The sequence below is a fragment of the Olea europaea genome, chromosome 21, assembly GCF_002742605.1.
Source record: "Olea europaea var. sylvestris chromosome 21, O_europaea_v1, whole genome shotgun sequence".
NCBI lineage: Eukaryota > Viridiplantae > Streptophyta > Magnoliopsida > Lamiales > Oleaceae > Olea > Olea europaea.
In genome coordinates, this window is record NC_036257.1 from 14617663 (window position 1) to 14632693 (window position 15031).

General features: G+C 37.7%; 1 protein-coding gene across 1 annotated transcript; it reads left to right on the forward strand.

Moving 5' to 3' along the window:
• Nucleotides 1-9249: 9249 nt before the first annotated feature.
• On the forward strand, nt 9250-11651 carry LOC111370317 (ubiquitin domain-containing protein 1-like). Its single transcript, XM_022991991.1, has 4 exons — nt 9250-9427; nt 9827-9949; nt 11229-11348; nt 11455-11651. The coding sequence occupies exons 1-4, from the start codon at nt 9397-9399 to the stop codon at nt 11517-11519; spliced, it is 339 nt and encodes a 112-aa protein (XP_022847759.1). The 5' UTR covers nt 9250-9396; the 3' UTR covers nt 11520-11651.
• Nucleotides 11652-15031: the final 3380 nt, after the last annotated feature.

Here is a 15031-nt window from a genome sequence, read left to right on the forward strand (position 1 = left end):
CTAACTACCGTCTCCAGCCCATGGCTTCTCCAAGTGGGGCGTGGACCTGATAGGTCCTTTATCTAAGGACAGAGAAGGCGCGAACTTCACTATTGTGGCCATTGATTACTTCATGAAGTGGTTTGAGGCCGAACCACTATCAAAAATCACGGAAGCAAACACTTCCAAATTCTTTTGCTAGTTCGAAATTCCTCACTCCATAGTTTCAGACAATGGAAGACAGTTCGACAATAAGGTCAGGAACCTATGCGAAGAACTCAAAATCAAGAAGCACTTCTCAATGCCTTATCATCCTCAAGCCAATGGCTAAGTGGAGGCTGTAAACAAGACTATCAAACATGTCCTCAAAAGGAAGCTAGATGCATCAAAGGGAACCTGGGTTGATGAGTTGTCCTAAGTGCTTTGGGCTCCCATGGGGGAAACTCATTTCCTCATGGCCTATGGAACAGAAGCCATGAGCCCCGTCGAGGTCGGTTTACCATCACCTCGTCGCCTACACTTCAGCGAAATAACTAATGATAAGCTAAGGAGGTTCAACCTCGACTTTAATGATGAAAGAAGAGATGACTCCCAGCTGAGGCTCGCTACTTACCAAAGGAAAATGACTAAATATTTCAACTCCAAGGTGAAGAAGAGGTCCTTCCGAATCAATGACCTAGTCCTTAGGAGAGTCTTCCTCTCCTCCAAAGGGCCTGAAGAAGATACCTTGGGTACAAACTGGGAAGGTCCCTATAGAATTAAAGAAGAACTCCGACCTGGCACCTACAGAATTGAAGACATGGATGGCAGGGCACAGCCTTGTCCATGGAACATTGAACATTTCAGAATTTACTACCAATGATTGTACTGCATCGCTAGACGACCTTTCCTAGCTTATGTAATGGATTTTCAGCTTCAATAAAATGTCATTTAAAATTAGACACCGCTCTCAAAGTGTGGGAGCTTCGGAGGAGAGGACCTGATCCCCAACTCTGGGGTCACCTCGCCTGAACTCCAAGGCTCACTCTACATATACCAAAGGAAGAAGCCTCTATATGGCTGCACCATCCACCATGTAGGGAAGCGTGGAAATCTCGAAGGAGAGGTCCTAATCCCAACTCTGGGGTCACCTCGCCTGAACTCCAAGGCTCACTCAACATGCCTTCCTTTGATGAGGCTGAACGCTAAATAAAGGAGCCTCTATATGGCTACACTATCTACCATGTATGGAAGCGTGGGAGCTTTAGAGGAAAGGTCCTGATCCCCAACTCTGGGGTCACCTCGTCTGAACTCCGAGGCTCACTCCACATGCCTTCCTTTGGCGAGGCTGAACACCAAAGGAAGAAGCCTCTACATGGCTGCACCATCCACCATATAGGGAAGCGTGGGGACCTCGGAGAAGAAGTCCTGATCCCCAACACTGGGGTCACCTAGCCTGAACTTCGAAGCTCACTCCTCATGCATTCCTTTGACGAGGCTGAACTATAAAGGGAGAAGCCTCTATATGGCTGCACCATCCACCATGTGGGGAAGCCTTGAAACCTCGGAGGAGAGGTCTTGATTCCCAACTCTAGGGTCACCTCACTTGAAATTCGAGGCTTGCTTCACATGCCTCCCTTTGACAAGGCTGAACACCTAAGGGAGAAGCCTCAACATGTATATCTCATCCACCATCACTTTACCTCAATTCGAACTCAATGGAAAGATTCAGTCAAATAACCTAAGTGCAATTTGGACATCGTGGTTTATCTCAAAGTGATGGAGCCTAAATGCAACCCATTAAGTCATCATTTATATGGCTTGATTATTAGCTTACCCTGAACCGAGATGTCAAGTTTAGATTGCTAACTCAAACTTAAGATTGATTATTTACTGAGGTGCATGCAATAGTTATTGAAAAGAAAGCAAAACTTTGCAAAACATGGCATTCATTAATATTGAGTACATTACAAGAGGTGGGCTCAAGGCTAGTATATTGATATAAACTGAAAACGAATCCTAAACTAAGTTTCGGATGATGGAAGGAATGCCTCAGCAGCTTGAGCTTCAGCAGCTTGAGCGTTAGGCCCCTCTTCAGTCCTTTATGCTGCTTTTTTCCCTACTACTTCCTCAACTGGGGTCTGAGGTACCTCATCCACAAACTTAGACCTAAGTTGAGATAGGTCGTAGCCTGGGTAAATTTCTTCAGCCCTCTCCATCACCTTAGCATAGCCGAAGTTCCTCCAGTATGCGTTGAAGCTCCGGTACTCCTCGGTGTTGTGGAAATTGGCAATGAACTCTTTAACTGCCTCCTCCCCCACCACCTTGGCTGTCTTTCTCGCCTTGGCCAGTTTATCAACATGCCATTTTATTTGGTCATTCAGGAAGTTATATGCATCCTTGGCCCCAACAACCTCAAGGTTTGCTTTTTCCAGGGCCTCAGTAGTAACATTCTGATGATTATTTGACGTCTCCACCTTTTTAGTAAGAGAGGCCACCTCATACTGAGAATCATATGCCTCCTTCTTCAAGGCCTCAGTTTGGGCCAAGACAGATTCTAACTCGGCAGCGTCTTCAACTTTTTGGGCCTTAGTCTCCTCTGCCTCGGCCCTCAACCTCTTCAGCTCCTTCTTAGCAAAGGCTAGCTTCTTTTCTGAGGACATGGTCCTCGCTTTGAAGTCAGTGAAGACCTTCCTACACTCCAATGTGAGGCCAAATGTCCTCGTGCTTTGGCTCACCAGGGCCCTTGAAAGGTCAACGACATCACAGGACGAGGCGTGCAGCACCCACCTATCAGTCCAAAATTTATAAAAACTGGCTGTAGCACTTCGGACCTCTTCAGGAAGAGCCTCCAACAACGCAGGGGCAAGCTCTTCTTCATGCCCAGCTAGGAAGTTAGGGAATTTTCCCTGGGTCCTTACGGGCTTCTGCCGCATAGCCTCCTCTTCTGACTTCAACGCAGCCAACCTCGCTGCCTCTTCCGTCGCCTCCTCAGCCTCGACCTTCCGAACCATCTCCACCTTCACCTCCTTCATGGCAGAGTACATGAGCTTTAGTGGTCGGGAGTCCTTGCTGGTTTAGGAAATGGAAGTCCCAAACTTCCCTGAAAAATTGGTGAGGTGGACCAGCTTCCTCTTTTTCTGGGAGTCCTCATGGACTTTTTCTTTTCCCTGAGGCTCCCTGTCTTTCTCCTTCTTTGAAGCCTCCTCCTTGGTAGCCTGGGAGGTATTGATCTTAGAGAGGCGCTCCACCTTGCCTCTCACTTCTTTTGTCCCGCTTGAACCGGGTTTCAGAGGCTAGGCCCCAACAGTAGTAGTGGCCTTCATTATGGTGGCCATGTCGGAGGCGGGGTACTCCCTCCTCCTGAACTTATCTGCAACACAAAGGAACAGATCAGAGATTGATATCGATAAGCAAACTTTTCCATCACAAAGTATAGGCACTTTTTACCCTTGGAAGCCATCAGTCCGAAGTCAAAGAAATAACGGCTTCGGTCAATGAGATGATTGAAGTGGCAAAGCTTCAAAGGATGCTTGTAAATGTCCTCTATGACGTCAAACTCTGCTTCATGGAGCTGGTACCTCGTACTCGAGTCTACAAAGCATGTGACAACAGTTAGCAAAAAACAAATTCCAGAAAGCTCAGCAGAATGTAAAGTACAGCTTAAGCTGGGGGACTCACGAGTTTCGTAGTACTGGGTCGGTACCGTGCAAGCCAAGGCTTTGTCCCCAACTACTAGCTACCAGTTGTCCCGAACCCAGAACCACGACTCCTTCCACAAGGCAATCCTACCACAAAAGGGGCGTGTGATCCCTAGGGAGTAATGTAGTACCACCCCTTCGACTCATCTTTGCCCAAGACTCTAGGCTGGAAGAGGGTTTCTTAAGTTAATTGGGTCACAATAGCTGGTGTGAAGCAAGAAGGAAGAGAGAGGCCTGTCCACAAGCTTGATGTTCAAAAACCCAGGATCAGAGTCCTTCGCCCTAGAACTTGTAACTCTATTTTCATTGGTCACCCCTTGATTAGAGAATGGCAATTCGATTAAGTCTGGAAGACATGCAAAGGCATATCCTCCCCCATCGACACTTCCTTCCACAGGAAGTAAGACCCCACCAACTGGCTCCACCCATTCGATAGAACCTAGGTTGGTGACAACATAAGATTCATTAGCATTGCCCTGAAGAAGGGGTGCAGAGGAAGACGCATACCCACCTTAAACAAGTATTCATTGACTACGACACATCCGGGCATCGGATAACAAGCCCGTTCATCAGCCTCGGGGACTAACATTTCTATGTTATGAGGCATGCAATACTTCTCCCTTCTCTCCGCCAACCTCTTCTGGGTCATATTTGAGGGTATCTTGGACGCATCCCTCTCCTCCTTGTAATTTACGGGCTCCTCGGTCATAGCATAATGTTTGATTACGCCCAAAGAATAACGCGGTGAGTGTAATACAGCTTTGGGGTATCGTATCCACAGGGAGATGGAAAAATTCTCAAAAGATCAAACAAACTAGGGTTTTCGTAATTAAATGTGGGAATGATTTGTCACTTGAAATAAAAATTAATTATCAATATGCGAATTAGTGAAGCGTCGGAGTTCCCCCATTGGATTGGATCAATCAACATCAATAATTCATGTATTTTTACTCAATTAGAGGTTTTCTTCCCAACTCTCTAATTGGAAGATTTAACAGTGAAGTCCAATTTTATTCCAATTATGTTTCTAGAATCTAGATTTTCTATAACACATTCGTACATTTTTATTGGAACAAGATCAAAAATCGACCATATACGTCAGGCATAAGGCAGTAATCAATCCGCCAATAAAGTGATATTAAGATTAAAATTCAACAATTATTTAATTCATTTGATAGAAAGAGCATGGCTAGATCTATGAAGGATTTGATAAAAGTTAAAATAATCTCAATCATAAGTAATTTAAATTGAAACTCAACAAATAGTTTAATTTAACAATGGAAAAAGCATGACTGAATCCATGAGAAATTTATTAAAAGTTAAACAAATTTCAATACTAATTCATAACGAGAAAATCCAAATCTAGAAATTATTAGGCAAAGAGAGTTCGAATTACATGAAATTATGACGTGAAATCTCCAAATCCAATGAGTTCTTTCGTTGCTTCACCGAGTTCCTTAGTTTTCCATGGAGTTTCTTGAGCACCAAGATGAAAGAAATAGGTCTGGGGGCGTCTCCCTTCATTCTGGGTGGTTTTGGGCATTTATATCCCGTGAAAATTAGGTTACCATAAGAGATTCAATCGTATAAGGAAACTGAGATTCAGCCGCCAAAAAAATACTATGCGACCGCATGGTTATTGTCATTGTGGTCACATGGTTATGCACTTTCAGCCTCTTCAATTCTCGGTATAGGTGTGTGCGACCGCATAGTAGAAAGGCATGCGGGCGCATAGTTCCGCCAGACAGCTTTCAATGTTTTAATCATAACTTTCTTTCCTGATGTCCAATTGAGGTGATTCAAGTTGCATTGGATAGCTAACTCAAAGGGCCACAATTTTTATTCAGAAGTCATCTCCCAATTCGATCATCTTACATGTCAAAAATGGGTCCCAACATGAGACTAAAAACTGGTGTGTTGGTTTTCGATTGGAAATTGATGTATTGATCAAACTTTGATGTTATTTCATCCCTTTGACTTCGTTCCTCATCCACTTGACCTCTAATACTTTTGAATCTTCATCATAATCTTGGGCACAAGTTTGGATCATTTGCACTTTAGTCCTCGAACTTTCGTTCTCTTCTACTTTGGTCATTTTTCACTTGTTTCTTCCGAATTTCATCTTTTTCACCAAAATACAACCTAAACCAAAATATAAGAGTAATGAGTGCATTTTGGCATAATATAATCACATGAATGCAATAGTTAAGAGGGGAAAATATGGTATTTTACACTCTTATCAATGTTTGACCTCGAAGTCCCCCTACGAACTGTCCCCCCCCAAACGATGCGACAGCGACTACCCCTACCCATAGTGGACTCCATATCAGAATATGTTTGGAAAATGGACAAAGATCACAAAACAAGTTATTTTTGCAAGAAATACCTACGCAATCGACTAACGAAACTAAATGATACCGAAAAACAGGAACGGAGCAAAACTTCAACGCCAGAGTATGATATTTTCAACAAACACAAAGAATTGCAGAGATAGAAAGGTCACAAAATGGGAGTTACCTGCTTTTATACAAGTTCAGGTCGAACACCAGCCATCAGAACAAAGCTCATCGAATCTGGGCCCTTTATTGTAAATCGAATCCGAGGCGTAGAATTCAAATCGTTTTCAAAATCAACCCCTCCGATCCAAACGTTCTCCCCACGCACCTCTCCAAATGCGTGTCCTTCTAGAAGCCCAGCTGTAGCCATCATTGCACATTCAATGCAGCAGCCATACGTGCCTTGGAAGTCGAAACGGCTCGATCGCCTTTTTTTGTAACATGCACAAAATATCAAATCATTGGCACAAACATCGAAGACAATCATCTCTTCGCAAGCCTCGACAGGTTCGATCGACCTCGCCGCCTCAGCTTCTTCAAGTTCAGCCACATCTTCACAAGCCTCGGTAGGTTCGATCCACCTCGCCGCCTCAGCTTCTTCATCTACTTCTTCACAGTTCAGCCACATCTTCGCAAGCCTCGACAGGTTCGATCCACCTCACTGCCTCAGCTTCTTTATTTGATTCTTCGCAGTTCAGCCACATCTTCACAAACCTCGGCAGGTTCGATCCACGTCACCGCCTCAACTTCTTCATTTGCTTCTTCGCAGTTCAGCGACATCTTCGTAAACCTCGACAGGTTCGATCTACCTCATTGCCTCGACTTCTTTATATGCTTCTTCACAGTTCAGCCACATCTTCGCAAGCCTCAGCAAGTTCGATCCACTTCATCGCCTCGGCTTCTTCATCTACTTCTTCGCAGTTTAGCCACATCTTCGCAAGCCCCGACAGGTTCGAGACTCCTTCATCACCTTCCCCAATCACAGCAACACCACCACTTTCAACTCCAACCATGACAAAAATATCCATACTTGGACTTGGGGACTATTAGTTAAGGTAAAAAAATAAAAATAAAAATCTCAATTTTTATCCCACACTCTTCACCATAATAAAAGCCCACGCATAACATAAATGATCATACTTGGACTTGGGAGACTATTGTTACATGTTGACACACTTAACCGACCCACTGGGGCCCATGGCCCACTTTTTCAGAACCGCTTGGCATCTTGTCCGAGGTCCAATGGCCCCCATGCCAGCAGAAGTTCACCAGCATACTATAACAATGCCAGACATGGTCCAGGTGCTACCGTCGAAGCTAATATGCCGAGGAGATCTTGTAGCCGAGGCCCTTCCCCTCTGAAGTCCTAAGGCTCTAAGCAGAGCTCCTCCCCAGAGATCCGGTCTTATACAAGGATCATTCCTAAGTGATTGATGAGACACCCATCATAGAGTACAAGTGCCTTGTCTTATCAATGTAGTGGAGGAGCCGTCAATTAATAAATGTGTAGCAGGATGGGAAGTCAAGTATGATGCCTATAATTTGACATGTAAACTTACGAGATGAGGCCGCGTGTACTCCCAACCAAGGGCTACGATCTAAGTTGTAATACTATAAATACTCCCTCATGTATCTCTCAAAGGGGTAATGCAAGATTCAACACAAGAACAAATAAAACATTCTTTACATTTTACTCTCTTGTAACACACGAATTCATAAGCGCATTCTACAAACATCGATTGATAATTATTGTACAATCGTTATGCAAACATCTCGTCGGATTCCGAACGTTCTCGTCCTGCGCCTTTGAGTCACTCCCACCTTCCCTTTTGCTATTATTTCTAGATCGCCCACGTGTCTTAGCGTGTTGGATTAAGCTTACGTATGCGCAGGTGGATCCGGTATCTGTTGGCAACATATTCTGGGGTCAACGTCTGGTATCCGTTAAAGAAATATTTCATTATAGTAATTATTAGTTTGTGTTTGGCAAAGCTTAGACTATAATTTATGCTGATCAAAAACTTGGAATGGTTAATGCTTAAGAAAAAGCACCAAATATGTGATTTATTTTTATGTGGGCCCACCTATATTCAATATAAGCCACACAATTGGAGCTTATTTTTTAGCATAAGCAACATAGACATGCTAACATTTTTTATTCGCACATTTCGTCAGACTTACAATTACTCATTTGTTATTCACATATTTTATAGAATTTACAACTTATAATCATTTAAATTTTAATTTAAACACTTCCAAACATGTTCACATTTGGACATATATAATTATGCCCTTATTTGACAATCATTACAACAAAACTCTTTATTCTCAAACTCATTTTCAACTACACATTCTCACTAAGATATTCCAAAACTTTTCCCTACTTTTTAACCATACATTCTTCAAAAAATCACTATTTCAAAACTCATTTTCCCCAAAACACTCATTAAAATGGTTGTCAAACTAGGGTTATATATATAAAGTTATGCAGCAGTAGCATAAAATTAACATAGGTTAACTCGATCCCTACTTGACCAACTAGATCTTCAACTCGACTGTGTATGGTTATCTCTTTCCTTTCTCTCTAATTTTCATTTTCTCTCGAGATTTCCTAATTTTTATATAACTTTGTGGGGACTATGTATATGAACTTTCAGGAAATAACAATGATCCCTACTAGACCAACTTGATCTTCAACTCGACTGTGTATGGTTATCTCTTTCTTTTCTCTCAATCCTCATTTTCTCTCGAGATTTCCTAATTTTTATATAACTTTGTGGGGACTATGTATATGAACTTTCAGGAAATAACAATGTTGGATGGTTCACAACTCCACACAGTTGTACTAAAGCCAATCCTAATCTTTCCTTACAACCTTTGCAGTTGTCATCACGAGAATAGAACATGATACTCAACTACTAACTCCACCTTTTTCTCTTACTCAAAATCTGGTCTTTCTTGTGGACACAATTTGTCAGTCAATAATTATAAGTGAATTACCATCCTATTGTCAAATTAAAATTACATGCAAAATTGACACACTTTTATCCAAAAACGATAAACTTTTACCAGAGAAAAGGATGGTTATTCACCGAACCAATAACTCAAGATTCGAAAATATAGTTCGATGAATTCTTGGATTTATGATTTTGGAATTATTCAAGCCAACTCTGCTTTTTTCAAGTTTTCGTTTATTCATTAATATTTAAGATTAATTTAGATAAAAATGTCCAACCATAAATTGACTACTTGAAACTTCGAACTTTCATTTCTCTCCCATCAACTCAAACTCACATGCACTTCAATAAAGATCTTAGTGAACTTCATAAACTGTTCTTTTTACAACACAACTTTATTGGACTTCAGATCTGAATCTACTTCATTTCGCGCAATTATAAGATATGGGTTGTGCTGGATCCTCGCAGATGAAAGGCGAGACATGTGACTCCATAAAATTTTTATGTTTTCTTTGTATTCCAAATCTTTGGTCTTTTGCATTTGATGATCACCACAAATCATATATTGATCTTGGTCACGATAATTGCGTCAAATCTGTTTATTTTGACCTCAACATGTAAAACACGAACTCATTAGGTATGATTTACTCACAAATGCTTGGGATTCACTGTTTCTTGCTGTCGAATTTTTGTATTAGCCAATGCCGTATGGACTATAAATGAAGCAAATTTGAAGAACTTATAAATTTTTTTTTGCTTTAGGATATTGATTGATAGCTTAGATATGGAGCATCTACAAAAAATTGATTGCTCTATTTCTGAGTCTCTTAGCATTGGTACTGATAATGTACTATTTTGCACTTGAGTTTTACAGGAAACGTAAAAAAGATTAGAAAACCAAAACCATGGAAGCATCCTCAGCTTATAACAAAGAGTCAACTCATACAGCTACGAGAAGAGTTTTGGGACACTGCTCCTCACTATGGTGGTCGGATAGGTAAGTTTAAATATGATGAACAAAATGCAATATTGAAAAACACCGAAAGAATAAGTCCTCCGAAGAACTAAACCTTGAACCTCTACTATAATTATTGAAAGTCTGACCAATGTGGCATCTATTGTTTTTGGCACTTAACTCAACAAAATAATATATATTACATTTATTAGGTTTAATAAAATTATAAAGATTCAAAATCATGCTCTTCCTTTAAATTATACGATACTTGACAACAATGTCATTTGATGAATATATGATTTATTATTATAATACAATTATATATGTTCAATATGAACAAAATAATTGTTATGGTTAAATTTTAAGCCTTGTTTCATTTTCATTTTTTTTTTCAAAATACATTTTTATCTATCTTATTTTTAATCATAAAATTTTCAATAAAATAATATTACACGCAAATTCAAAACTTTTTTTCTTATTTTTGACCTCACGTTCTCCATGAAATCATTATTTCAAAATGTATTTTTTGTTAAAAAAAACACATTAAACAGGCTCTTAATACTTTATTGCGGCTGATAGTCGACAATCAACGACTGCCCATGCCGACTCAAAATCCTAGATTCGCCACTGACTAGAACATACTATCCTAGGACAATGCCAAGAATTTAGATTACATATTGTCCTATTATATGTTGGATGTGTGGAGTCTAATATATTGTTTCCTATTCATTAAATTTTTTAAGCCCCTATTTGATTTAGCAAAAAATAGTTGATAAAAATATAAGTCAAAGTTAAAAATAATTCTTGACCACACGATTCGTGGGATCCATAATTCTTAATTTCAAACACACATTTCATTAGCTTTTACCAAAATTTACTAAAAGTCTGATTTTTAGTTAAACCAAATAGTGGGTAAGTGTTACAGGTACTAATTTACACGTGTTGTTAGGTTATCCCAATATTTTTTTCCACTACATAAAGGTTATTAGGACGAGCCTCCATTTGGTGTTTCATGGTAGAGATGAAAATAATACACTATACTTCTCTTCTTCAATACAGTGCGATTCGAGAGTAAAGGGTGAAGCATGTTATTCTTGCATTTATTTATTTTTTTATCTTAGCTTATCAATTGATATCTATAATATGTAGTCGTTTAATCCATAACAACACAATGTACATGGTACTCTTTTATAGGCGGCTGAGGTGCTGAACCATATAAATTTCTCATGTTTATTATATTTTGCTTAAAACTCAATTTGCTTCGTCTGCACAACATTTAATTATGAGGAAAATCTTAGATTGCAATCTGCATTTGTACCAGAAATTTGGGATGCACTTCGTGCAGCAGCTGAAGCTGATCCAAGTCTTGCACAAACAATTGTGAACGATGCTAGGATCACAGTCCAGAATACAGATTTAACAGTTTGTTACGATGAAAGAGGTACATAACTAAGTTCACAATTCACTACTACTTCTCTTTTTTTGCCCCTTTTAGTGCAAATGTCGGGTATGGAGTGTATTTTTACCCCTAAACGCCTTTATCGTAGGTACAAGATATGAATTGCCGAAGTATGTTTTGAGTGAGCCAAAGAACTTGATTCAAGATAGTTGAAATCACATGATTGTTACTCCATGTATTTTGCCCAATTTGAAGCAAAATTGTGTATATCATTCCCTTGATATATTTTAGTCGATTGTCATGTTAGAAACAATACACCAAAGAGAAATGTTTATGTTGTTCTTATATTAGTAAATTACGAAGAGAATGACTCACTTAAAGTGATACAAACACGTTAATATTTTGTTATAGAACAAATATTGGAGACCCGCTAAGAGATTCCACATGGATAACTATCTGAGTGTCAGTGGCTAATCTCTAACATTCGGTAGTGGAATTGGTCCTTTGACTTGAGGTCGTCATGATACCTTATGAAAATAATACACTATACTTCTCTTCTTCAATACAGTGCGATTCGAGAGTAAAGGGTGAAGCATGTTATTCTTGCATTTATTTATTTTTTTATCTTAGCTTATCAATTGATATCTATAATATGTAGTCGTTTAATCCATAACAACACAATGTACATGGTACTCTTTTAAAGGTTGTGATTGATCAATAAAGGATTCGTCACTCTTAGATAGTAGGAGATTATGATCTGCGTTTCATTCAATTAAGTAAATGATGAAATCCTTGGCCAAGGTGTACTCATAAGTCGAAAAGGAGTTTTCGATTTATATTGACTTAATAGTGGAGTGAAAGATATGATCAATGATCGGGATTGACACAATTCCATATCTCGTAATTGATCGGATCGTATTGACGAAGGGATAATAGTTTCACGGTAAACGAACAAATTTGGTTTTGTCATACCACGTGACATTTTCCGTCACATGTATTGCCCTGATACATTGTTAGATGTCAATCAGAGACGGCGAATGTGAATTGACGATAAATTAAAAGGGTGTATTAATTTATCAATTTTGATTAAATCAAAATAATATTTCACGACGTTAGGCATCGTGGTCGGGAACCTAATGGGTCGCACACAAAAGAGAATTGGAAGACTGAAAATTGTCAATTGATTAATTTAACAATCGTTGGATAAATTATTTAATTGAATTTGTTATTTATAATCCTGAATTAATTAATTGGATTAATTAATTCACGGACCGGGTTTGATTAATTGGATTAATTAAATATTGGATCGGACCGGACCGGATCCGTTTGGGTTTATATATATACACAGCTAGGGTTTGAGGTCCATAAGGTATTCATTATTCTTGTTGGCACAAGAAAAAAACCCTAGCAGTTGCAATCTACTCTCTGTGTGGATTTCATTGGAGGCTGGACAATTGGACAGCTGTGGGAGGCAGATTCAAGCTGCTGGAAAGGAATAACGCGAAGGAGTTTGCAAATCACAAGTAAAGGTATATTTCTTATCACAGTTTTTATCTAAATACAAAGTTGAATCCTGAATGGAAATTGAAACTTGTTAAATTCCGCTGTGCATATTTAAGTAAATTCCCAACAGATTGAAGTGATAATAGAGTGAGAATTGCATAGCTGCAACATTCTATAAATGTAATATCTCCTTTATTTCTAAGAAATTCATGGTCATTATCGATAGACTTACAACCTATTTATGTCATGGTTGTTAAAATTCAGCAGACAAGAGTTAATATATTTTGGATGAAATTTCTACATATTTCAATGTATGTAGTTAATTACTATCTTATCATTTTAGATTCTTGGTGAACTTTCTTGCATCATAAATTTATGACACAACTTATAACATGTTTGGCCGCATTTAAAAATAAGTAAAAGTTGCTTTTAATGTTTAAATATTTATAAAAAGTTAATATTAATCTTTTTCTAAATTTTAAGTAGGGATGATAAAATGACGGGTGGATGAGATGAGATGGGGCTAGGGATTAACATTTTCGACTTCACCATCAAGAATTCAGGATATGGGGTTGGGACAAGGGAGTGAGGCACGATGAAGATTAAAATATTCTCATTTATAATTCTGTTTTTTGTTTATTATTTATGTGTTAATATGATTTCAATTGTAAAATATAAAAATAAAATGAATTCAAAAGATTTGAGGAGGAAATTATTCGTCTTGATAATTTACCATTTTCAAATTTGATGGAAAGAAAAATTACTTCTTTTTTTGAAACCAAAAAATTACTTTCAAGTATGAATAGTGTGCATAGTTGGGGTGGCAACCAGCCCTCGCATAAAAGAAAGTTGAATTACTTTTACTTCCTCTTCGTCAATTGCAAGAGGAACAATATCATCAGGCCAATCAAGGTTACAATTGAATTCTGGGTACTGTTGAATACAGTCTGATTCCACAAGGTTTAATCAATTCTTAAACCTATTTCATTAATTTTTCGCATTCTAGATGGTAGGTTTTATCTTTTAGACTTCATATTTGATTTTGTTTCATTATGAGCTGCCATTGATATTCAATTTGGATAAACAGCATACAAGAATTCATCTATAATTTTATTTTTCGAAGGCAGCAGTATTGTCTAGAATCAGAGCATCAGCTGTTTGTATTTTTGCCTCACAGTCAAAAGCTTATCTTTCCCCCTGTAAAAGTAAACTTCTAGTTTTTCTTTAGGAAAGCAGGAAATATTTTGCTTGATCAGTTTGTTTCCGGCGAAACCATCTTTCTCTATCCCCTTTCTCTATACAGATCTTTGTCTTTGTTGATATTTGTTCATCAACTAATAAAACTTCATTTTTTTATTTTTTATTTTTCATTTGCAGATACTAGCAATATCTTATGTATCGATGAATGATATATGTACTATTTTTGAATTACTAATACCATTTTTTTCAAAATAATAGAGGTAGTTGATATTGTTAAATGAAAAATTATAATTGAGTGTGTGTTTGTGTGTGTGTCTATATATATATATATATATATGATTACAATAATACTTCTTTCTACACAATATATTTTTTTTAGTGATCGAATATTCCAACTGATATATCAAGACAACATTTAGCACATTTGTTACCTCATTAATATATTAATGCAACCTTTCAATTTTGTAAACTCTATTAAATAATAACCTAATAAATGGATTATAATGTAAATCATGTAGATTAATAAGAGTTTTGTTGATGAAAAATAAAATTTGCTTTGTAAATTAAAAATAAAAACTCAATGGATGAATTATAATGCAAATCATGAAAATTAATAAGGGTTTTGTTGATGAAAAATAAAATATTACTTTGCTAATGAAAAATAAAAATTGTAAGAGCAAAATACTCAATTGAATGATAAGTCACTAAATTTTCGTTATTATTATTATTATTTTTTTTTAATAATTGATTGTTAGTTTCATCCTTAAATTAATTCCAACCCAAATGATAAATATCAATTAAATATTTCACCACTTATGTTGATTCTAAATCAAATGATAAATATTAATTAAATTGGTAATAAGGGCTTTGTTGATGAAAAATTAAAAATTGTAAAAGAAAAAAAATTTGAATGTTAGTCATTGAATTTCAGTGTGTAATTTCTTTTTTATTCATTAAATATCCTATTAATATATTAATGCAACTTTAAAATATTTGTAAGCTCAATTAAATAATAACTTAAA